This window comes from Anabrus simplex, chromosome 6 (assembly GCF_040414725.1).
Source record: "Anabrus simplex isolate iqAnaSimp1 chromosome 6, ASM4041472v1, whole genome shotgun sequence".
Lineage (NCBI taxonomy): Eukaryota > Metazoa > Arthropoda > Insecta > Orthoptera > Tettigoniidae > Anabrus > Anabrus simplex.
In genome coordinates, this window is record NC_090270.1 from 335761789 (window position 1) to 335789137 (window position 27349).

General features: G+C 41.0%; 1 protein-coding gene across 1 annotated transcript in view; it reads right to left on the bottom strand.

Moving 5' to 3' along the window:
- The window catches only part of SecCl (Secretory chloride channel), a 232458-nt gene extending 221753 nt beyond the window's left edge, over positions 1-10705 (bottom strand). Inside the window, exon 1 of the mRNA XM_067149396.2 lies at positions 10637-10705. Coding sequence (XP_067005497.2) covers positions 10637-10701 — 65 coding nt within the window. The 5' untranslated portion in view covers positions 10702-10705. The remainder of the gene's footprint in view (positions 1-10636) is intronic.
- Positions 10706-27349: the final 16644 nt, after the last annotated feature.

Sequence of the window (27349 nt, forward strand, 5' to 3'; positions counted from 1 at the left end):
TTTTTTCCAGTTCTTGAATCAGGTAATCTTGGTGAGGGTCCCATACACTGGAACTATACTCTAGTTGGGATCTTACCAGAGACTTATATGCCCTCTCCTTTATATCCTTACTACAACCCCTAAACACCCTCATAACCGTGTGCAGAGATCTGTACCCTTTATTTACAATTCCATTTATGTGATTACCCCAGTGAAGATCTTTCCTTATATTAACACCTAGATACTTACAATGATCCCCAAAAAGAACTTTCACTCCCTTCAACGCAGTAATTAAAACTGAGAGGACTTTTCCTATTTGTGAAACTCACAACCTGACTTTTAACCCCATTTATCAACATACCATTGCCTGCTGTCCATCTCACAACGTTATCGAGATCACGTTGCAGTTGCTCGCAATCTTGTAACTTACTTATTACTCTATACAGAAAAACATCATCTGCAAAAAGCCTTACCTCTGATTCCACTTCTTTACTCATATCATTTATATATATAAGAAAACATAAATGTCCAATAATACTGCCCTGAGGAATTCCCCTCTTAATTATTACAGAGTCAGATAAAACTTCGCCTACTCTAATTCTCTGAGATCTATTTTCTAGAAATATAGCAACCCATTCAGTCACTCTTTTGTCTAGTCCAATTGCACTCATTTTTGCCAGTAGTCTCCCATGATCCACCCTGGCAAATGCTTTAGACAGGTCAATCGCAATACAGTCCATTTGACCTCCTGAATCCAAGATATCTGCTATATCTTGCTGGAATCCTACAAGTTGAGCTTCAGTGGAATAACCTTTCCTAAAACCGAACTGCCTTCTATCGAACCAGTTATTAATTTCACAAACATGTCTAATATAATCAGAAAGAATGCCTTACGAAAGCTTACATGCAACGCATGTCAAACTTACTGGCCTGTAATTTTCAGCTTTATGTCTATCATCCTTTCCTTTATACACAGCGGCTACAATAGCAACTCTCCATTCATTTGGTATAGCTCCTTCAAGCAAATAATAATCAAATACTTCAGATATGGTACTATATCCCAACCCATTGTCTTTAGTATATCCCCAGAAATCTTATCAATTCCAGGCGCTTTTCTAGTTTTCAACTTTTGTATCTTATTGTAAATGTCATTGTTATCATATGTAAATTTAATGTTATTATAAAAGTTCAAATGTGTTGAGTAGTATAATCAGAAGTAATCTGATGCGTATTTTAGCATACGACCTTCCCATTTCGGAAGTGAGTCATCAGCAAACACATCACAGTACAATGCAACCTGCGCGCGGAATTGTGATAGCGCGATGTCTCAATCAGTGCTGTAACAGTAATGTAAGCAACACGTTGATGATTTATTTCAATCTGGCGATTGCACACAGTGTTATCGCAACTTGAGATTCGCGTGGGATGTACGATAACCTTCTCATCTTTCTTTAACAACACAATCACGGGAAGTTTCGAGTTACCTGCTTGTACTGTGTATCATATCAGTAAAATAATTCACGCATGACCTTCACATCAACCATATGTTGACATGCTGTCTTATAGACAGCTGGAAGCTCCAAACAGAAATAACAGCTGTGGGGAACACCCGAGGTTACGAGATCGAGTACCAGAATAGTCGGTGAACATTTAGGAATAAATACATTCCAGATTTTCGTGTTAGTAGCCTCTATATAATATATACACTAGGGAAGGAGTACAAGATGAAAATACATGAGTCCAAAACAAAAGTAATGGATGGCAGACGAACCAAGTCAGGTGATGCAGGAAATATTAGATTAGGAAATGAAGTCCTAGGGGAAGCAGATAAATGTTGTAGTAAAATAACCGGCGATAGCAGAAGTAAGGAGGACAGAAAATACAGACTAGCACAAGGAAGAAAGAGCATTCTTAAGAAAAATATGCTCACTTCGAACCATGTTACAGGAATTAGAAAAAAAGTTTCTTAAGACTTGCGTCTGGAGCGTTGAATTGTATGGAAGTGAAACATAGACGATAACTAGCTCAGAAAGAAAGAGAATAGAAGCTTCTGAAATTTGGTGTTACAGAAGAATCCTGAAGGTGAGATGGATAGATCGAATCACGAATGAAGTGATACTGAATCGAATCGGTGAGATGATATCTATTTGGCTAAATCTGACGAGAAGAAGAGATAGAATGATAGGATATATCTTAAGACACACAGAAATTGTTCAGTTGGGGTTTTTTTTGGTTTTTTTTTGTTGTTTTTTTTTTGCTAGTTGCTTTACGTCGCACCGACACAGATAGGTCTTATGGCGACGATGGAACAGGAAAGGGCTAAGAGTGGGAAGGAAGTGGCCGTGGCCTTAATTAAGGTACAGCCCCAGCATTTGCTTGGTGTGAAAATGGGAAACCACGGTCAGTTGGTTTTTGAGGGAAGTGGAGACGGTAAGAACGGTAGGGGTAGACCAAGGTATGAATATGACTAGCAGATTAGAGCAGATGTAGGATGCGGAAGTTACGTAGAAATTAATAGCACAGGATATGGTGGCATGGAGAGCTGCATCAAACCAGTCTATGGACTGTTGACTCAAACCACAACATCAAGAGTTTACTAAAACGGCTTTGGAAAGTCCGTCCGTCCGTTCTACTGGACCGATTTGTTTCATTTTTATTTTATTCTCTCCGTAATTAGCTGCCGGTGAATCATGAGACACTGATAAGGCTTTAAGTTCAGCCAACTTTGAGTAATCATGAAATTAAATAATTAAATAATCGCTCCAATTATTGCAGGCGAAGGCTTATCCTAACCCGCAATACATTCTGTACTTAGCAGGTTTCTAAGCGACTAACACTTTCATTAATATTCTGACATTTATGTGATCTTCATCCTTAGTAATGTGATAATGTCATTGCATGCAGCCATGTTTGATTACTACCTGACAAGCCAAAGAGTATACACTTCCTCTGATCACAGAAGAATACTATTGTCTGCTAGATACTCTTTGATTCTCTAACCTTGCTCAGCTTCCAAATATGTTCAACAATGGCAGAGCATTCCTAATAATTTATAGGCTGCTAAAAGAAAAACGTCTACGTACAAACAGAGTCTATCATGACATACGCCTGAGACATGACACCTATCGAAGGATAACATAGCTACACCAGGAAGAGTGAAAGCCATGTGTCTTTAAAAAGTTATCTGCCCGGCAAAAAACGCTCCTTCTAGACTGATCTATGAGCTTCCATTGAATTCTACGACACAATACGAAGCTTTACATTAGAGGCGGAAAACTATTCGATAGCGACCATTATCGTCATACATCGATAGTCAGTTACTTATTATCGATAGTCAACGATAGTTTTTTCCCCTCTTTGGCTTATTTTTCGCGCTAACAGAAATTGTACGGCTGTTTGCAGTTAACTAGTAAGGAGTTTATTCCAATTCATAGGTGTGCATTTAAGTATCTCTGCGTACTTGCGACTTCAGTGCCGGCAGAAAGACTATTTAGCATTTTGGAAGGTGGGATTCTCCATTCAACCTAACCTTAGTTGAGTTGATGCCAATACGGGGCAAACAATGAGATTTATATGTTGTCAGAGACTGTATGTAGGCGAGAGAAGATAAGGCACATTTTAGGTCAAAGACAGGACGAATAGAATGTCAAAGACTTCATGAAAGCAACTGAAAACTCTCCTGCCATTTGTTGAGAACGCTCTAAAACATTTTTCTAAAGATATTTTAATACCCGAGAAAATGTCGGGCAATCGCAAAATGAACACTGCAGCTGAACGAGAATTTCTCGGGCGGTCACGTTACGGGTAAGCGCGTGCAGCCCGAGAATGTCTCGGACGTGCCACTGAAGAGATTTATGAGTGATTACGATTTGAATTTCAGAAATTACATAGCATGAAATAGTTGTAAAAATGAAATGGTGTATGGCTTCTAGTGCCGGGAGTGTCCGAGGACATGTTCGGCTCGCCAGGTGCCGGTCTCTTCGATTTGACTCCCGTAGGCGACCTGCGCGTCGTGATGGGGATGAAATGATGATGAAGACGACACATACACCCAGCCCCCGTGCCAGAGAAATTAACCAATGTTGGTTAAAATTCCCGACCCTGCCGGGAATCGAACCCGGGGGACCCCTGTGACCAAAGGCCAGCACGCTAACCATTTAGCCATGGAGCCGGACATGAAATAGTTGTGCTTTCTATTGATCTTTTTGTGGATTGTGTTCAATAAATATTCTATTTTCGGGCATAATGATATGATTTGTTCCACTTTTTGAAAAACAATCGATTACTATCGATAGTAGAGCTCATAATATCGGAAAATATCGATGGCGATTACTATCGATAGTTTTCCGCCTCTACTTTACATCAAGAACTACAGGATTAAAAAAGCGAATATATGGATAGGTATTTACAAAACAGACGGCATGATGACGTCAGAATGGACGAATTCAGACTGCGAACTGCGCCATACCATAACGCGCTTCTTATTAAATGTTCATAAAAGCATTGAAAAGGGCAGACAAAACAATGACTAAGACAGGCAGATCAAGACGAGTTGTGTGACCTGTTTATAACTAGAGCACGGGTCCTCTAGTATACTATTGTCTTTACGTCCCACTGACTACTTTTACGGTTTTCGGAGACGCCTAGGTGCCGGAATTTAGTCCCGCAAGAGTTCTTTTACGTGCTAGTAAATCTACCGATACAAAGCTGACGTACTTGAGCACCTTCAAATATCACCGGACTGAGCCAGGATCGAACCTGCCAAGTTGGGATCGGAAGGCTAGCACCACAGCATATACCAGCATATTATTTTTTTTTTTTTTTTTTGCTAGTTGTTTTACGTCGCACCGACACAGATAGGTCTTACGGCGACGATGGGACAGGGAAGGGCTAGGACTGGGAAGGAAGCGGCCGTGGCCTTAATTAAGGTACAGCCCCAGCATTTGCCTGGTGTGAAAATGGGAAACCACGGAAAACCATTTTCAGGGCTGCCGACGGTGGGATTCGAACCTACTATCTCCCGAATACTGGATACTGGCCGCACTTAAGCGACTGCAGAGCATATTATTGAACCTGTTTAAGAAGTGCTATGTTTGCAAATTGAGCTAGAGCATCAAATTTTGGTGGGACGCCAAAAGATTATATTATATTATATTATATTATATTATATTATATTATATTATATTATATTATATTATATTATATTATATTATATTATATTATATCGGTGATTTCAGCCGCGTCTTGATAATTTCTCAGACTCATTGGCTGAGTGTTCTTGTTGTATGAACACATACACACAACACACCACACTACCAACCATAGCCATGAAGATGGTTTTCCGTGGTTTCCAATTTTCACACCAGGCAAATGCTGGAGCTGTACCTTAATTAAGGCCACTTCTTCCCACTCCTAGCCCTTTTCCATCCCATCGTCACCATAAGACCTATCTGTGTCGGTGCGACGTAAAGCCACTTGTAAAACACTACCAACCATTGCAGACACATGCAATATTGAACTCATCACTGGCGTAGGGAGGGCATCCAACCGTAAAACTAGGTTAAATCCACATTTACTGTGATAAAAAAAAAGCAAGGAAAGTCATCTCCGTACAGGTCATGAAGGCCCATGGAGGGGTGTACTATCCATAACCTCGGCGAGTGGTTAGCTCTGCGCCCGGCCGCCTTTGCCCCAGGAATGAACCTGACAGTGGCGAATATATGGAGAATGCTCTAAGATACCCAACATATTTGTTACATACATTTTCGCATAATTTTAGAAGAATATCCATAATCCACCTGGTGACCATGATCGTTAAGGCGTTGAAGTCTAAGCGGTCTAACATCGCGGTTAGCCGGTTCGAGTCCCGTTGCTCAAAAAAATGTTCACCATCTGAATGTTGGCTGGCAGGGTAAGGGAGGTGGTGATATACAATTTCTAACCACTAGATCGCGTGCCGAAAGCCTGGATTAAATTCCAAACTTCTTCGCAGTGCTGATATGGAGTGGGGGCATACGACGCTGTTAATGGTATTCGTCCGTCGGATGGAGACATTAAGCCTTGAACAGACCCCTTGGTGCTATTCGTCAGGAGTAGGCTATGTGCCGGCACCGGGTTTCACCCTCTCCCTTCCTACTATCAAACATCACGTCATTCATTTCATCTCATTAACTCCTTTGATGAGGTTGATATCAGGAAGGGCATGCGGTCATAAAAACTCGCCATGACAGATTCATCTCACCTCATACCCGACCCCGTAGAGAAACGGGACAAGGATTGGACAAACAAACAAACATCCATAGTTTTTCAGGTTAAGCTGCAAGCAAGTATACAGACGTTAGGCAAGTTAGTATATATGCACTTTATAGTTGGGACGGACAACCGATCCTGAGCCTGCAGCAAAGAAAACGGCATACGTTTTATCTCCTGGCCCCTCGCTTGCCCAGCGCTTTATGACGGTCTGTCTGTTAGGTCATCAGCCCAGAGGCAGGTAGGATCCTCAAATAGCATCACCAAAGGCTATGCAGTTATAGGGAAACCACAAAAACCAATGGCAATACCAAAATGAGGTAGTGGGCTTTAAACCGGAAATTCTCATTCCCCGAAAGGAATCCTCACAGTTTGAGCAGACCTCTTGGTGCTATGCGTCAGGAGTAGGCTATGTGCCGGCACCGGGTTTCAAAACCCTCCCTACTCTCCTACTCCTTCTCTTCCTTCCTTCCTTCCTTCCTTCCTTCCTTCCTTCCTTCCTTCCTTCCTTCCTTCAAACATCTGCGACCACCAGACTGCTTTAGCACGAAACAACATATTCTGCGATACTGGTTTGTGCTGTGGTTCCTGATCAGATTTTGATCATTATATTTTGTGTTTGTAATAATTTAAATGCCATCATGTTTAAATAACCTATGCAAAATATGACAACCATGCTCTTGACAGCGTTCACTTGCTTTTTAGACGACAAGCGCTCCTTGTATCCAAAGGAAAGAAACCGGCTGGCAACCCTCGTTATCACTAGGGCGGGCCACGTTTTGGGATCAGAAGCTGCCGCCTGGGGATACGTTCGCCGTCCCAACTATACCACAGTGCCTCTGAAAGCCTGGGGGCACCTTCCTGTCTCAGGAACAAGCCGTGGCAGGAGAGACGACAAGGAGATGGGGAAACCCGCAGTTGTAAGCTCTAAAAAAAAAAGCTACGACCCTTTCTGCATGCAGTGGATTGTCACAAGCCACCGTATTTCTCAATTCGAGAACCCATTTCTTTCCTTTCCTCAAAGTGCCCTTGCCGGTCTGTATGTGAGGTGTGTATTGTTTTCACTGAGAACATTCGTTTAGCAGTTTTATGTAGCATTGCGAAATTGGCTGATGACAGCCTTCTATAGCGCCATAATTGAACATTTCGTGAAAAAGGAGCAGCACCTGAAATCCACGTTTAAATAACTTGGAGCCTTTTCAAGATTTTAAACACTTAACTTATTTTATTGTATTAATAATTATAATATTAAAATTATGTGAGTCCGCCTCTATGGTGTAGTGATGTAATGGTTAGCCACCTCCGGAGCCCTGGGTTCGATTCTCGGCTCTGCCAAGAAATTTCAAACATGGTACGAGGACTGGAACGGAGCCCATTCAGCCTCGGGAGGTCAACTGAGTAGAGGGGGGTTCGATTCCCAGCTCAGCCATCCTCGAAGTGGTTTTCCGTGGTTTCCCACTTCCCCTCCAGGAAAATTCCGGGATGGTTCCTAACTTAAGACCACGGCCCCTTACTTCCCTCTTCCTTCTCTTTCACTTCCGATCTTCCAATCCACCCACAAGGCCCCTGTTCGGCATAGCTGGTGAGACCGCCTGGGGGAGGTACTGCCCCCCCCCCCCCGATCCAAAGTCTGACGCTCCAGGACACCGCCCTTGAGGCGGTAGAGGTGGGATCCCTCGCTGAGTTCGAGCGAAAAACCAACCCTGGACGATAAACGGATTAAGAAAGAAAGAAAGCCTTTACCTTCCACCCCTCCAAGGGCCTTCATGGCCTGTACAGAGATGACTTAAACCACTAGTAAAAAAAAGGCAGTTAAAATTACGGGTTGAGTGTCCTTGGAATCGGGTGGGATCTCTCTCCAGCCAGAGCTTCAAATACTCCTACACAGTACAGTATATCCAAACGAAGCTCATTTTTTAAAGAAACGAGTCTGCTGCCATATTCGATCATCTTCAGTTACCACAGGACTGGGCCAGGATCGAACCCGCCAACTTGAGCTCAGAAAGTCAGTGATCTACCACCTGAACCACTTCGCCCGCATCACAGTTAGCAAGGACTACGGCTATCTATTTGTATTTCCTCCTAAAGAAATAAACTCTGCTAATAATGATGTCATTTGCTTTACGTCCCACTAACTACTTTTACGCTTTTTGGAGACGCCAAGGTGACGGAATGTAGTCCCGCAGGAGTTCTTTCACGTGCCAGTGAATGTACCGACATGAGGCTGATGTATTTGAGCACCTTCAAATACCACCGGACTGAGCCGGGATGAAACCTGCCAGCTGGGGTCAGAAGGCGAGCGCCCCAACCGTCTGAGCCACTCAGACCGGCATATTCATAATCACTACTATTCTCAACACTGTAATGCCCCAAGCCTACAAAATAAGAGAACAGTACTCATCCATGAATTGGGGTAAGGCAAGAAAAGGTTCTACCTAAACGCACGAAGTAAACTTAGATAACACGGAATATGCAAGTACATTTACTACTAACACTATCACTAGCTGGTTTAATCGGAAAAATGTCTTGTACGGCACATTTCCTGCCTAAGTCACGTGCTGGCCAAATTAAACCTTCCACTGATTGTTTGGTTCGGTCAAAGACTTCTAAAATCAAGCCAACATTATTTGTGCCATGCATTGCATTGCCTACTTCGGAAGCAATATATAGATACTTCATAGCTATTTGCAGGACTCTTTTCATGGGCTAATATTAGGGTATGCGAACCCCTAAACATTTGCTGAAATTGAAACTGAGTAAATGTGAATGTGTTCACTCTCACAAAGATACTTAAAAGAAAATCACACACTGGATAATGCGAACATCTGAATATCTGCTGAAATTGAATCAGAACATTTTTAAAATGCATTCACTTTCAAAGATTAACGTATTAACGTAAGAAAATCACACGCAGGGTTACGTAAACCCCTCAACATCCGTTGAAACTAAAACAGAGAAAACTTTAATGAATTCAGTCTCAAAATTACGTTAAGGAAAATCACACGCAGGTGTACCTGAACCCCTAACCATTTCTTGAAAATGAAGTAGAGAAAACTTAAAAAGTATGCAAGTATTCACTTTCGCACAAAGACATCCCAGAAGTGTTGCTGTTGTTTTTCTTAAATCACCTTAGCAGTGGAAGTCGATTCATATAGCTTTACAATTCCCTTTACGTCACACGGACACAGATAGGTCTTACTGCGACGAAGGGATAGGAGGAAGAAGGAAGCTTTGCCTGCCTGCTTGCCTACCTGCCTGCTTACTTGCTTGCTGCCTGTTTAAAGGAGCCCAACATCTAGGTCATCGGCCCAAAGGAAGGAGGCGTCCATGGTATTAAGGTACCATTCCACCACTTGCCTGGTGTGAAAATGGGAAACCATGGAAAACCATCTACAGGGCTGCCGACAGTGGGGTTCGGAACCACTATTTCTCGGATGCAAGCTCACAGGATTTCTATGACTAATGAACCACTTATAAAATTTGGAATTGCTAGGGGCGCGCGGCTGTGAGCTTGCATCCGGGAGGTAGTGGATTCGAACCCCACTGTCGGCAGCCCTGAAGATGATTATCCGTGGTTTCCCATTTTACACCAGGCAAATGCTGTGGATGTACCTTAATTAAGGCTACGGCCGCTTCCTTCCAACTCCTAGACCTTTCCTATCCTATCGTCGCCATAAGACCTATCTGTGTCGGTGCGACATACAGCCAGTAGCAAAAAAAAACTGAATACATGTAACCTACAGGTTACCTACTTCTTCTTGTTCTTATTATGTGTTTATTTATCAAAATTACCAAATTTGCTTTGTTAGAACAAAAATTCAAATAGCGGTCACCTACTTTAAACAGAATCCGAGAGATAGTGGGTTCGAACCCCACTGTCGGCAGCCCTAAAGATGGTTTTCCGTGGCTTCTTATTTTCACAACAGGCAAATGCTGGGGTTGTACCTTAATTAAGGCCACGGCTGATTCCTTCCCACTATTAGCCCTTCCCTATCCCATCGTAGCCATAAGACCTATCTGTGTCGGGGCGACGTAAAGCAGATTGTAGAAAATTTTAAAAATATATAAAAATAGGGTACGAAGTTCACTTAAACGTATCTTGTGCACAAAACAACAACTACATGTATAACAGTAACCCCTTAGCTCTGTAAAAAGGTCTAAAAATGTTACTCTCACGTATGTACATAACGTCCGAAGAATTAAAATACGAAAGTAGTAGCGGAACGCATATACGTAAGAAAGTTAAGTTGAATGTGCCTTTCATTCACTCGAGGAGCTTCTTCCAACGTCAGTTTGTCAAAGGAAGTTTCCCATGTAAAAAAAAAATAAGAAGGAATATATCGTTGCTGATAAAGTGCAGCGATAATATTCTACAACACGATTGCTAGAGATATGGCAGTGTACTCACGTTGTACCGCCCGCTAGTAGCACGCAAAGCCAGGAGCCGGCGAGCAACCAGAGAACGCCCCGCATGATGTTGTGCGACTGACTGCAGAAGTCTTCCATGTCCTGCCTACCTAACCTCACCTTGCCTTGCCTTGCCTCTTCGCCGATAACAAACGCGCCAGGGTTGTCCAAGCACACTGTCTTATCACCTCACGTATTGTGGCGGGAAGGCTACAGAATATTCACACACGCACACATACGGAATTGGAAAGTGGAAACAAGAAGGTGGCTTAAGTGATAAATAGTAACCTGTTCTTACAGGGGCGTAACTAACGGGCCCCCACAAAACCATTCTATAGTACAGTACACCTACCGCTTTTCCCACATGTGTGGGGTCGCGAGTGCGAACTGTGCCGCATTTGCGGGTTTGGCCCTGTTTTACGGCCGGATGCCCTTCCTCACGCCAACACTATATAGAGGGTTGCGTGTTTCTTTTTTCTTTTTTTTTTTTTGCTAGGGGCTTTACGTCGCACCGACACAGATAGGTCTTATGGCGACGATGGGATAGGAAAGGCCTAGGAGTTGGAAGGAAGCGGCCGTGGCCTTAATTAAGGTACAGCCCCAGCATTTGCCTGGTGTGAAAATGGGAAACCACGGAAAACCATTTTCAGGGCTGCCGATAGTGGGATTCGAACCTACTATCTCCCGGATGCAAGCTCACAGCCGCGCGCCTCTACGCGCACGGCCAACTCGCCCGGTGGTTGCGTGTTTCAGTGGTGGTTGGTAGTATAGTGTGTTGTCTCAAAATGAAGAGGAAAGTATTGAAGAATTAATCAGACGCGATTAAAATCCCTGAACCGGACGGGAACGGAAGCCGGGACCCTCTAACCGAAGGCCTCAACGCTGACCATTCAGCCAATGAGTCGGACACAATATACCTGAATAGGTAATTTCGTTTATATTTGAAATCAAACCAACGAGCATATTCTGTGCCAAATTAAGTTATGTAATATAAGAATGAACCAACAGTTTGAAGAAGGAAAAAGCTCCAAAAAGTCGAAATTAACTTTTTACACCTAACGTGTGTTATCATATAGAAACTCATTGTTTGTTATTAAAAAATAGGACCGAAAACCAGCAGCGGTGATTGGGAATTAGAATGGAGGAGTGGAATGGTGGGGGGGCGGGGGTGGTGTTGGAGAACAAGATTTATAGAAAACATGAAGTACCCTGGTCTGGGGGATGGTAAGTTTTTGATGCCCTCTGAGAGAAATTGGACAGAGAAGTAAAAGTTCACAGCCTAACAACTTAAGTGTGGTAATAGTTCTTTTTTTTTTTTTTTTTTTTTTTTTTTTTTTTTTTTTTTTTTTTTTTCAGTCACAATCACTACTGATCTGCATTTACGGCAGTCGCCCAGGTGGCAGATTCCCTATCTGCTTTTTTCCTTGCCTTTTGTTAAATGATTGCAAAGATTTGGGAAATTTATAGAACACCTTCTTTGGTAAGTTATTCCAATCCCTAAGTTCCCTCCCTACAAACGAATTATTGCACCAATTTGTGCTCTTGAATTCCAGCTTTAACTTCATACTGTGATCTTTCCTACTTTTACAGACACCACTCAAACTTAATCGTCTGCTAATGTCATTCCACGCCATCTCTCCACTGACAGCTCGGAACATACCACTTAGTCGAGAAGCTCGTCTCCTTCTCACAAGTCTTTCCAGCCGAAACTTTACAGAACATTTTTGTAACGCTACTGTTTTGTCGGAAATCACCCAGAACAAATCGAGCTGTTTTTCCTTCGATTTTTTCCAGTTCTTGAATCAAGTAATAAATTTCCAATTTCTTTGAAATCGTTTACGACAAGGCTAGGAAGACAACAGAAATGGAATCGGCCACCTGGACGACAGCCCGAAATGCAGATCAGTAGTGATTGATTGGAGTAATCCTGGTGAGAGTTCCATACACTGGAACCATACTCTAGATGCTGAAAAATATTTTAGCAAATGCATTTTCGTTGTGACAGGAGAACACTAATGACAGAACAAAATATTGAGGTACATTCCATATGACTTCATTCAACACTGTTGCTGATTCATGAACTTGCATGACTTGATTTTTTTTGTTTGTTTGTATATTTTCACTTTATTATTCTAGTTTCGTTTCAGTATACATCTCACTTTTTTCCCTGTGTTATGCTTTAGGCTGTATCAATTATTCTATTTTTCTCTGTTTTACCTACTCTAACCTATACTAATTTAGTTTAAAACAAATGCAGAATCTACTTCGATCATTATCTCACAATGAACCTTTCACAAACATGATTTTAATTTAACATTGATGTTAATCATCATCATCATCATCATCTGTTTACCCTCCAGGTTCAGTTTTTCCCTCGGACTTAGCGAGGGATCCCACCTCTACCGCCTCAAGGGCAGTGTCCTGGAGCTTCAGACTCTTGGTCGGGGGATACAACTGGGGAGTATGACCAGTACCTCGCCCAGGCGGCCTCACTTGCTATGCTGAACAGGGGCCTTGTGGAGGGATGGGAAGATTGGAAGGGATAGGCAAGGAAAAGGGAAGGAAGCGGCCGTGGCCTTAAGTTAGGTACCATCCCGGCATTCGCCTGAAGGAGAAGTGGGAAACCACGGAAAACCACTTCCAGGATGCCTGAGGTGGGAATCGAACCCACCTCTACTCAGTTGACCTCCCGAGGCTGAGTGGACCCCGTTCCAGCCCTCGTACCACTTTTCAAATTTCGTGGCAGAGCCGGGAATCGAACCCGGACCTCCGGGGGTGGCAGCTAATCACGCTAACCACTACACCACAGAGGCGGCATATTGATGTTAATTCTAAATGTAATAGTCGTTTAGCAGTATTATCCCAGATTAAGTTATTTTTTTTTCTCCAAAATGCTATAAAATGCTAAATTGAAAATGTACGAGTATAAACATTGCAAAATGCTAAATGTTCAAATCAAAGTGCTAAATTTCTGATTTCGAAATGCTAAAAATCACCACCCCTAATCATACCTCAGTGTCTGCTGCTGCTCTTCCTCACGGCATATGCTAAGTCTCTAGTATTCGCTGTGGCACTGTGCAAATCGGTTAGCCGCGACGAATTTGAGCTAAGTGTTTTGTTAATAAATAAAGAAATTAAAGGAAAAATAGCTGATAAGACAAGAACAGGGTAGATAAAAATTGCTTTTTTTTTTACAATTCCTATAATTCCTGGTTTCAGGCGGCTAGTACGTGATAATATTTATTTTTTCTCGATAAAGTGGATTTTGAAGACGGGAACATAGCTCAGTTTTGTTTCCTTCTTCAAACTGAAACTGAGCTTGTCCGCCATTATCGTTGTGGGCGTATTTATCGGCACACTTTTTAGCGATAGATTTGTATACGGGGGGTGAGGAGTAAGGAGGGAGCTCTCCCGGTTCCGGTAGTACTGCCAAATGAATGGAAATGAAATCCGAATTGAATCGATAAAATGATCGATGGATATGAATTTTCTAAACGTTTATTATCTTAAGCCAACAACTGTGTCACACACACGCCATATAACATTATATAACATGTCTCGATGCGAATCTTGTTCCTAGCAAGAATTCTATAGTTTGGCTTTGCTGTGTAAACAACAGTACTAGTACGTAAAGTGTACGCCAGATGTCGCACAACGATGCATAAGCGATTCGTAGTTTGTGTTCAAAGGTTGCGCTTGTGAACGGTTGACTGTTGAGAGAGCTCTTGCATTATTCTAGTGATATTGAAATAGCTTAATTTTGTGTGTTTGTGATTCATTTAGTGCTATTTATATACCGGTAGTGGAATTCAGTGCCTGTTGGTAGAAATTGGGAGTAGTGATATTTATTTAAATGTTATAACAAGTAATTCACTTGGTCTTCAGTAAATTACGTTTTCTAGGTTAAGTAGGCTAGCTAGGAGTACCTTGTTTCGAATTTAGGTTTAGGAAATACTTCAGGTAATAATATTAACTTTAAAGATATTTGTAAATATCTGTAGGTTCGTTGATATAATACTTACAAAGGCAGATTACCATAAGGAATAGTACCGTACCTTCCGCTCAACTTTTCCGGTATTTCGTATAGATATCCGTTCAAACTATCACGAAGGTAATAATTTACTAAATTAAAAACACGACACGCCTGTAAACTTGGATTTATAAAGAAGCTAAAGAGACTACACGGTAATTTCACTGGATAATTATGGTACTTAATAGTTTTTGGATTGTTGACGATTGTTGATACCGTACATTCCGACGAGATCAAAGAGTACGGGCTACAAGCACATGGTAGTTGTGTAAACAAATACAAAATCAGCCGATTACTTTATTCCGATAATTTATAGCCTAAGGTCCCGGAATACTTTGTAATGTACTTTGCACCTTCTTTCATACATCGATTAAAAGTTAATAATTAAATCCCTATAGGGCCTATCGTATTAGTATTGCAGTTCAAACCCCCGGCGTAGCTTTGACAGAAATTATTGTAGAAAACCTCTTACTTTTCGGCATTTAAGGGCAATTATATTCACCGTCCCGCATAGTAGGGAAAATAATAGTAATCCATTAGCGGTAAAATTCATATAACCACATTTCAGTTTAGTATTGTAGTGCACATGCGATATATTTAGATAGTATAGTATCTTACCTGCTATATTCGTGTGTATCTTTGTGTGTGCATCTATTAGAGCATAGTACTAATAATAATCTGCCTAGGCATTCAGCTTTGTTGGTAATCTTTGAGTACAGTAATTCGTGTAAATTTCAAAATGCAATTTCAATTTCTGTTTGTGCTTAGTAGTGACATACGGTACCGGTATTGTAATTAGGATACGTCTGAACGTATTTTAAAATTATTGTAGTGTACTGTACAGTAGTATACGAGTAATATCTTATTAGAAATAGGCGTGCTTATTTTATTATTGAAAAGTTTTGTGTAGTATAGTAGAGGTATCTGTAGAAACACTATTACTAAAATTCTGTTGTTGTAATTAGGATAGGCTTAACTGCAGAATAATATTGTGTAATTTTTGTGTATTCCTTTCGGTATTCAGTAATTAACAGTAGTTTTTATTAGTTAGGGCGTTGTAGGATAAACATAGAATATGACTAAGTAGTATTATACTGTAGCAGTATATTAATTACCTAATTGTCGTGTGATCCTTGAGTACTATCCCAGACAGAGAGCTTGAGGGAGAAAATTAGGATTCTCACAGAAGACAGGAAGAGAGATAGAACTCTCTCAAACAATGTACAGGTTACAGGAGGTGTATAAGAGGGAGGGGAAGGAAAGAGGGGAACTGTAGAAGACAGGTGGTCTAATTTTCTAAGGGAAGGAGATTGCAGGCTAAGGGCTCTATTCAGGATCAGAACTCAGGAGGGGTAATAATAGTCGTATGGCCTCAGCTACCGTTTGCAGACATTTCGATTTGACGCCATCTGGCTGTCTGCTCGTCAATTTCGACGTTCCGGTTTACTCTGTCTGCCATCTAGCGGACCTAGAGTAAACCGGATCTCTCTTGGGCGTCTATGGCTGAGATTTAATTAATTTTGTCGGGTAAATACCAAATGTATCACCAGAGTTCTTTTACATGCCGACATCGTACGACATGGAGTGTCGAATGGACTTTTTTCCGCCCTTCAAAAATCCGACTACCTCTGCCGGGTTTGAACCCGCTATCTTGGGATCCGAAGGCCGACACTCTACCACGGATCCACAGAGGCAGCTTCAGGAGGGGTGTCTGTGGGAAATCGGTACGAGCCACTCCAGCTAGAGCAACAGAGGGAAGATGAGGAACAGGGGACTGTTGCTGAGATGTGTGGAAGTAGGAGGAAGGGAAAAGGTAGGAAAGGAAAATGTAGAGTAAAGGATAGGAAAAGACAGGTGGAACAGGGTCATGCGATGGAGAAAAGGGAGGAGGAAGTAGCTCCTGCATCTATCAGGAAAGATAGGGCTGATCAGGAGGGGAGGGGATCAAAGAAGGTGGGTAGGGTTGAGCCTCTGGTCACGGGGGATTCCATCGTTAGACACGTGGGGAAAGTGTTTGGAGGAAAGGGAACCAGGGTAGAGTGTTATCTAGGAATTCGGTTGAGTCAGATGCTCAGAAAATTAGAAGAGAAGGAAGAGGAGAAGGAGAACGTGGTAGTTTTTACGTTGGTACCAACAACGTAAGGCAAGCTAATATAAGAACCAACATATTTGGGGATGTGTGAGATCTGGTAAATGCAGCTCGGGTGAAGTTCAAGAAAGCGGAGATTGTTATGAGTGGAATACTGTGTAGGAGGGATATTGACTGGAGGGTGTATGGGGATTTAAATGAGACTATGGAGTGGGTATGTGGGAAACTGGGAGTGAAATTTCTATATCTTAATGGGTGGGTTGGAGATAAGGATCTGCGCTCAGATGGCCTTCACTTAAATCGCAGTGGTACGTATAAGTTAGGAAATTTGTATAGAAGGGTAATAGGCAGGTACATTCCGGGAAACGGTGCTGTCTAGGGGGTGATGAAGGTACAGAGATCTGGAAGTCAAGTAGGGATGAGATTAAAATGTTAGTGTTGAACTGTAGAAGAACTGTAAAGAAAGGAATAGAATTAAGTAATTTACGGTAGTTGTTATATATTTACCGGATATTGTTATAGGAGTTGAATCATGGCTGAGAAATGGATGCAGACATTTTCTCACGAAACTGGAGTGTGTATCGTAGAGATAGGATAGGAATGGTGGGAGGGGGAGTATTCATTCTGGTGAAAGAAGAATTTGTAATCTACGAAAAAGTTAAAGATGAAAAACATGAAATTCTAGGTGTAAGGCTCATTTCTAAAGATAATGGGCAACTTGATATATTTGGAGTGTACAGATCTGGAAAGAGTAGCACTGACGCGGATTCGGAATTATTTGATAGGATAGTCAGCTATGTGGGAAACGACATGGAAAGAAATGTGATCGTAACGGGAGATCTGAATTTTCCAGATGTCAATTGGGAAGGAAATGCGAACGACAGGAAGCATGACCAACAAATGGAAAATAAGCTAATGTGGGAAGGACAGCTTTCCAGAAAGTGACGGAACAAACTAGAGTGAAAAATATACTGGACGTGGTGCTGATAAAACCAGATAAGCTCTACAGAGAAACCGAAGTAATAGATGGTATTACTGATCACGAAGCTGTTTTTGTCGTAGTCAAAAATAAATGTGATAGAAAGGAAGGTTTTAAAAGTAGGATTATTAGACAGTACCATATGGCTGATAAAGCAGGATTGAGGCAGTTTTTAAATTTTAAATATGATCGGTGAAAAACGGTAAATAAGAATTCAAACAGACTCTGGGATGGGTTCAAAGAAATTGTTGAGGAATGTGAAAACAGGTTTTTACATTTAAAAGTGGTAAGGAATGGTAAAGACCCACTTTATTATAATAGAGCGATAAAGAGACTAAGAAGGAGGTGCAGCTTTGAAAGAAATAGATTTAGAAATGGCTGTGGAAGTAAGGAGAAATCAAAGGAACTTACTAGGAAATTGAATCTAGCAAAGAAGGCAGTTGAGGATAACATGATAGCAATCATAATTGGCAGTCATACAAATTTTAGTGAAAAATCGAAGGGTAAGTATAGGTATTTTATGGCAGAAACAGGCTAGAAGAAGGACATTCCAGGAATAATTAATGAACAAGGAGAGTGTGTATGTGAGGATCTTCGAAAGACAGAAGTACTCAGTCAGCAGTATGTAAAGATTGTTGGTTACAAGGAAAATGTCCGGATAGAGGAGGTGACTAATGCTAAAGAAGTATTAAAATTTACATATGATAACAATGATATTAAAGATACAAAAGTTAAAAACTAGAAATGCGGCTGGAATTGATAAGATTTCTGGGGATATACTAAAGATAATGGGTTGGGACATAGTACCATATCTGAACTACTTATTTGATTATTGTTTGGTTGAAGGAGCTATACCAAATGAATGGAAAGTTCCTATAGTAGCCCCTGTATATAAAGGAAAGGGTGATAGACATAAAGCTGAAAATTACAGGCCAGTAAGTTTGACATGCGTTGCATGTAAGCTTTGGGAAGGCATTCTTTCTGATTGTATTAGACATGTTTGTGAAATTAATAACTGGTTCGATAGAAGGCAATTCGGTTTTAGGAAAGGTTATTCCACTGAAGCTCAACTTGTAGGATTCCAGCAAGATACAGCAGATATTTTGGATTCTGGAGGTCAAATGGACTGTATCGCGATTGACCTGTCTAAAGCATTTGATAGGGTGGATCATGGGAGAATACTGGCTAAAATGAGTGCAAGTGGACTAGACAAAAGAGCAGTGGCGGCGCGTGGATGAAACGTCTGGGGGTTCACTGTTGTGGAAAATAACGTGTTCAGATTAAAATTGTTACTTGATGTTTACATAGATGTAAAATAGTGACATTGCTTTATTAGAAACGCGACTTTGCTTTGCAGAGACACGGCTACAGCTCGAAGAAGTTACCAAAACGATGAAGAATGAAAGACAGAAAATATGAGGTGCAATTACTTTAAGCTGATCCAATTTCCCCTCATTTTGAAGACGTTGCTTACGTAGGAATAACTTCTTCAAGAACATGTTAGGCAGACTACTGTTATTTATGTGTTGACGTATTTTGCTGTTTACTTTTCATAAAGCACATATTACTAATGAAAAGTTTCATTTAATTACATAAACTTAGGTTACGTACGCCTATTGATGCTATACAAACCGTAGTTAGCAAAATATTCTGGCCCATTGCGGTTAATTACATCAGAATGGCAAAATCGCCAAATTAAAATCCCTTCAAAACCTACCACGAACGGCAAATTTTAACCGCGTGCTCTGACAATGCTTCGGCTAATTTCGGGACTGCTCGATGTAACTCGTGTCTATCGCTGGTCCAGCTGCCAGCGATTCCTGGGCTATGTTTTCCCTGCTTCTCATAACCCCTCGCCTTGCGCACCCTCCTTACGTCTCACGGCCCCGCGCGTTCAGTCCTGAAATTGAACGTATTTGCTGGTTACGGAGAGCAAGCGAGTGTTGATGTCAAAAATACCGCTACGCGCGCTGATATACGGAGCAAATTTAAGGAATAGGCTCTGATATACCATTTTACCTAAACGTATGTATTTCTAGGGGGTTCACTGAACATATAGAACGCGCCACCACTGCAAAAGAGTGACTGAATGGGTTGCTATATTTCAAGAAAATAGATCTCAGAGAATTAGAGTAGGCGAAGCTTTATTTGACTCTGTAATAATTAAGAGGGGAATTTCTCAAGGCAATATTATTGGACCTCTATTTTTTCTTATATACACTGACTGACAGAGCAAATGCAACTCCAAGAAGGAGTGGTCAGAACTTTATGCCAATTGCAGGGTAGACTGACGTCACTGAGGTATGCTCATGATGTGAAATGCGCCGCTGTGCTGCGCACGTAGCGAACGATAAATGGGACACGGCGTTGGCGAATGGCCCACTTCGTACCGTGATTTCTCAGCCGACAGTCATTGTAGAACGTGTTGTCGTGTGCCACAGGACACGTGTATAGCTAAGAATGCCAGGCCGCCGTCAACGGAGGCATTTCCAGCAGACAGACGACTTTACGAGGGGTATGGTGATCGGGCTGAGAAGGGCAGGTTGGTCGCTTCGTCAAATCGCAGCCGATACCCATAGGGATGTGGCCACGGTGCAGCGCCTGTGGCGAAGATGGTTGGCGCAGGGACATGTGGCACGTGCGAGGGGTCCAGGCAGAGCGCGAGTGACGTCAGCACGCGAGGATCGGCGCATCCACCGCCAAGCGGTGGCAGCCCCGCACGCCACGTCAACCGCCATTCTTCAGCATGTGCAAGACACCCTGGCTGTTCCAATATCGACCAGAACAATTTCCCGTCGATTGGTTGAAGGAGGCCTGCACTCCCGACGTCCGCTCAGAAGACTACCATTGACTCCACAGCATAGACGTGCACGCCTGGCATGGTGCCGGGCTAGAGCGACTTGGATGAGGGAATGGCGGAACGTCGTGTTCTCCGATGAGTCACGCTTCTGTTCTGTCAGTGATAGTCACCGCAGACGAGTGTGGCGTCGGCGTGGAGAAAGGTCAAATCCGGCAGTAACTGTGGAGCGCCTTACCGCTAGACAACGCGGCATCATGGTTTCGGGCGCTATTGCGTATGATTCCACGTCACCTCTACTACGTATTCGAGGCACGTTAAATGCCCACCGCTACGTTCAGCATGTGCTGCGGCCGGTGGCACTCCCGTACCTTCAGGGGCTGCCCAATGCTCTGTTTCAGCAGGATAATGCCCGCCCACACACTGCTCGCATCTCCCAACAGGCTCTACGAGGTGTACAGATGCTTCCGTGGCCAGCGTACTCTCCGGATCTCTCACCAATCGAACACGTGTGGGATCTCATTGGACGCCGTTTGCAAACTCTGCCCCAGCCTCGTACGGACGACCAACTGTGGCAAATGGTTGACAGAGAATGGAGAACCATCCCTCAGGACACCATCCGCACTCTTATTGACTCTGTACCTCGACGTGTTTCTGCGTGCATCGCCGCTCGCGGTGGTCCTACATCCTACTGAGTCGATGCCGTGCGCATTGTGTAACCTGCATATCGGTTTGCAATAAACATCAATTATTCGTCCGTGCCGTCTCTGTTTTTTCCCCAACTTTCATCCCTTTCGAACCACTCCTTCTTGGTGTTGCATTTGCTCTGTCAGTCAGTGTATATAAAAGATATGAGTAAAGGAGTGAAATCAGGGGTAAGGCTTTTTGCGGATAATGTTATTCTCTATAGAGTAATAAATACGTTACAAGATTGTGAGCAACTGCAAAATGACCTCGATAACGTTGTGAGATGGACAGTAGGCAATGGTATGATGATAAACGGGGTTAAAAGTCAGGTTGTGAGTTTCACAAATAGGAAAAGTCCCCTGAGTTTTAATTACTGCGTTGATGGGGTGAAAGTTCCTTTTGGGGATCATTGTAAGTATCTGGGTGTTAATATAAGGAAAGGTCTTCATTGGGGTAATCACATAAGTGGGATTGTAAATAAAGGATACAGATCTCCTCACATGGTTATGAGGGTGTTTAGGGGTTGTAGTAAGGATGTAAAGGAGAAGGCTTATAATTCTCCGGTAAGACCCCCAACTAGAGTATGTTTTCAGTGTATGGGACTCTCACCAGGATTACTTGATTCAAGGACTAGAAAAAAATCCAAAGAAAAGCAGCTCGATTTGTTCTGGGTGATTTCCGACAAAAGAGTAGGTTACAAAAAAGTTGCAAAGTTTGGGCTGGGAAGAACTGGGAGAAAGGAGACGAGCTGCTCGGTTGAGTGGTATGTTCCGAGCTGTCAGCGGAGAGATGGCGTGGAATGACATTAGTAGACTTATAAGTTTGAGTGGCGTCTTTAAAAATAGGAAAGATCACAATACGAAGATAAAGTTGGAATACAATAGGACAAATTGGGGCAAATATTCATTTATAGGAAGGGGAGTCAGGGATTGGAATAACTTACCAAGGGAGATGTTCAATAAATTTATGTCATTGAAATCATTTACGAAAAGACTAGGAAAACAACAGATAGGGAATCTGCCACCTGGGCGACTGCCCTACATGCAGATCACGATTGATTGATTGATTGATTGATTGATTGATTGATTGATTGATTGATTGATTGATTGATTGATTGATTGATTGATTGATTGATTGATTGATTGATTGATTGATTGATTGATTGATTGAAAGTTTTGTGAACGCTATCATTTAGAATTATGTACCGGTAATAAAAGAACAAAACTAATACACGGGTATGCAAACAAACACATAATAGACAGTGCTGGTAACTTCCATATTTTCTTGTATAAATATTTATTACTAAACTGAGGGACATGTTGATAGTGGAGAACCTGGCAGCCAGACCTTGTAAAAGCAGGCGGCAGATTTAAAACTAAGTAAGTTGCACGTTAGTATTGATAGAAATAATGAAATTCAATAATGTTTTTCGTTTTTATGTACTGTTATTTGCTTATCTTCTTCATCAAATAAGAATATATTAACACACTATGCTTTGTCACTGATGACATCTCTAACACTCTATCTCTCTATATATATAAACTGGCATGTCCTGACTGAGTCAACATCACCAAGCTGAATATTCCAATGCATATGCATGATCTTCTCTGCTTTAATGTTTCTTCCCCAATTCACATTTTTCATTTTCTGCATTCAAATAGCATTTTATTAAAGCATTGAATATTTTGTCAGTGGACACATATCTAAAATTTTCACCTACATGAGAGAGTAAAACACCACAATTTACAGAATTCTTTAGTCTTAAATTCACACTGTCTACTCTCAGAATTATTGTAAATAAACAAATTATTAATTCTGTTATACATCATATGTGCAGATTCATTGTGAAAACGAAATATGGCATTTTCGTACTGTTTCAGGGCAACATGCAGAGCATTAAATTTATCACAGTTTCCGTCTCCTTGGCTGAATTGTGAGCTCAGAAGCCTTCAGATCAGAGGTCCATGGCAGCGATTCGCGGTCGCATGGGAGATTTAAATCTTAAATGGTTATTTCCCCTGGCTCGGGGACTGGATGTGTGTACTGTCCCCCAAATTCCTCCAACTGACAAACTGACACACAATACAATCCTCCACTACAAAATCACGCAATTCCCACAGGCGGACGCTGCCGTCCACCTTCGTTGGAGGATCTGCCTTGCAGGAGCTGCACCAAGCGATCCGAACTTTCCTTCTCCTTCTTGTTTAGTTTTTGTACATCGTAGTAAAACGCTACGTCCAGTCACTGGTTTGCAGTCTGGATATATTCTACTGGAGGTGCCAACTTAAAAAGATAGTTACACAACATAATGGAAGGCATGCCTTTTATTGGGACTATTTCACAGAGCGAAATGACTAAATTAGTTCATTACAATTTTAATAGGGCTATATTATCCGGATATTACACGAAACACTGCGACACAAGGTTCTAAGTCTTCACGTCAGTGTAATCCGTCACGATGGCTTACTACAAACGAAAAATACCGGACCACAAATATAAGGAATGGGATGTTGCTGTACATATCATGTGTGAAAGGAAAACTTTACAGTTGGATGTTACATGCACTTAAAAATTTGGTTAATAATTCTGCAATGTGAACTGTCGGATGGTATACCAAAAATGACAAAGTTAAGGAAGTTGGTATCCTGATTTGAGTAGGTTGGTAATGAACTCACGCAGTTGATGTTCATATGTCTGGCATTGAAAGAAGATGTGATTTATACTACCAAGTGCCTGTCCACATGGGCATATATTACTTTCAATACTATTGAGACGAAAAGATGTTCCGGCGTACATTCATGGTTAAAACGGATCAGTATAATTTTCTAAATAGGACGACGTGTGTATTTTCCGAAAGCGAACCATGGTTTGTTTGGAATATAATTCATTATATTAAACAGGTGTTTACGTTTCGCCTGTGACGATCGACGCCATTCCTCGTTCCACTTTTCATTGATGAATCTTCGACAGTGTTCCCGTAAGTCTGTGTGTGGAACTGGTACGTAATATTCTAATACATTACCCATCGCAGCCTCGTTTGCAAGTGTGTCAACTTTGATGTTGCTCATAATGTCAGAATGTCCTGGTATCCACGTGAAGACTAACTTAACATTTCGGGGGAATAAGTCATAGCTTAACTTACGTAAAGTCTGAATATACCAGTTGTTTGCGCGTTCATGCTTTTCTAATGCCATGAGAGTGTTTAGTGAATCGGTACATATTAAGGCTTTTAAGATTCCGGAATATTTTATGTACAATAGGACCTGTCGTGTTGCGAATATTTCGGCCGTAAAAGAAGAAGCTAGGTCTGGCACAGTGTATTTATTTTCAACTGCCAGTTGTGGGGAGTAAAATGCTGCGCCTACTCCAGTTGGAGATAGAAATAATATACTGATCGTGATTGTTTAAAACTAGATTAATTATTGCCATTGATGCTTTCACGGCCCGTACTTATAGACATGATATAGGCTTTTGGGCTTATGCCAAGTCAAGAAAATTAGATGAAATTCTTTACGTTTCGCGTAGGTCTTTGCTCTGCGTCTTCAGAAGACGTGGAGCAAAGTTCTCTACGAAACGTAAAGAATTTCACCTTATTTCCTTGACACGGCATAAGCCCAAAAGCCTATAACATGTTTATAGATTAATTATGCTTTTCGTAATGTGACTACTTTTTCTTAGTAATGAATGTTGTCTTCGAATATAGTGTGAAGTATGTCGGGTTTAAATGTACTAGCTCGGAAAGGTATTGTCTATTTTGGGTGGTTTAAGGTTTGTACCATTTTAGTTCGAAAATGTCCAAATTGGTTAAATGTCCGTAATACAGCAGGTTAGTGTTCTTCATAAACATTCCTTTTTTGATAACACTCTTTTGAAAGCTGTAAATTCGGGAGAATGGGATGGCGATATTTATTTAATTTTAGAATATATTTGGTTGCAAGTAGCTGTCGTCTAAACTTTAATGGCGGTTCCGATGCTTCAACTAACAGTGCACTCGTTGGGAATGAGGACATTAATCGAAAAGACTTTAAACTGAACGGTATAAGTTTTCGTTTGTGGGAAGAGGACGCTACGTCAATAAAATGGCAACCATATTCTAAAAGTGAACGGATTGTATTTTTATATACCGTAAGAAGTATGTAAGGATAAGATCCCCATGGGCGTTTATTATTTCTAATGTGGAGATGATACAATCGATATATGCTTTGCATAGTAATTTATTTTCAATTTTAATTCCTAAATATTTGGTCGATATTTTTATACGAATCTCATGATGGCTTGAATTTATTGGCGTATGATCATAGCACGCCCTTACAGCGTCCAAGTCGGTGCACGTAAAAAGAATCCCAGCCAGCTTCTCAGAGTATTCGAATGTGTAAGTTGTTTTATGTGGGGTCAAAAAGTTGATACGCCGAGTATTATTTTCTGAGTACCTGAGGATTCGATGGGAGTCTCCATCTGACGCGTTAATGAGTCGACATGACCACCCAACAACTTAATACCTTAATTCTAAGATACCTTAAACTAAGGCAGAAATCTATAAACAAGACCGCGAGTATTCTAACTACCATTACTCATTAAGTAAAATGTATATGAATCTTGGAAGAAAAACAGTATAATTAAAATCTGAAATTGATTGATTTCTGTATCTCTGGATTGATAAATTTATTTTATAATGATCAAATTTGGTCTGCATGCTTCACTTCATCGCTATTGAAATTGCTAAAATCTTATTTACAACATTCCTTAAATAAATTTCTAAATAAATATAATATCCTTATGGGAAATCTGATTGCATTGAAATCACATTCCTTTCAATTAACATTCGAAGTAATTTGTAATACTCTAACTTGTTCACACAACAGCTCAATAACATTAATTTTTATAGCTTTACATCTGAATACAACTTCTGAATTCCAGCCTGACTATTGCATTATCTCATGAATTATTTTATGGTTCTTAAGACTTCGGAACTCCTACAAGTTTTCTGTTTGCCTCAGCCATAAATTAGCTGTCAATAAGTAAAACCAACCATACAATCAAGAATATGCTTGAAATTCACATTCCTATCTAATGTAATCACAGAATCAAGCATGTTATATACAACCTTAACTAGTTCTAAGTAAGACTATAAGATCTCGCATATATCACTTTCAGTTAGGAAAACTTATTTACGAAGACATAAAATAATATTAACCCTTATACGTTCTCACATTCAACAGCAATGATCCTCTCGTACTTCTCAAATTATGCCAAGATCAACTTAAATGAATGCAGCTCTCAATATATATGAAGTTCTACTGTCATGTCCAAATATAACCAATATTTATTCATAGTAGGGATATGTACTTGATGATCATGACCTATTATCCTGTCTCAAATGAGGTTAGGGTATGTTGCAGTTACAGAAGTATATGACCTCTTGATTACATAGCATGTTACTCGATTATTAACACATTTGATCCGAGCTTGCGTCGATATTGATATTCCTTACATTAAACATTCCCTTTCTTCTTTCTTATTTAAATCATCTTTCATTTCTTCTTTCATATATCATCTTCGTATTTTTATAAAGCACCCATTTCAACTCATATTTCCTATTATCATTATATCTTCCTAATAACACATTCCCTGCGCGCACTAGTAATCTTTAACACTGATTCATCATCTTCTTAACTCGCCATAACATTAATCTTACTTGTTTACTCCAGTACATCATAATCGTTCTTATAGTACCATTGTATTACATATCTATACACTATCTGCGCACTTTTTAGCGATAGATTTGTGTACGGGTTTGCGGAGCAAGGAGGGAGCTCTTCCGGTTCCGTTAGTACTGCCAACTGAATGGAAATGAAATCTGAATTGAATCGATAATATGATCGATCGATATGAATTTTCTAAACCTTTGTTATTTCAAGCCAACAACTGTGTCTCACACACATTATATAACATTTCTCGATGCGAATCTTATTCTTAGAGTAAATTATATAGTTTGGCTTTGCTGCGTAAATAGCAACAGTACTAGTACGTAAAGTGTACGCCAGACGCCGCACAGCGATGCATAAGCGATTCATAGTTTGTGTTTCAAAGATTGCCGAGGTCGACCGCTTCATTACTAGGGTGTAAATCTAT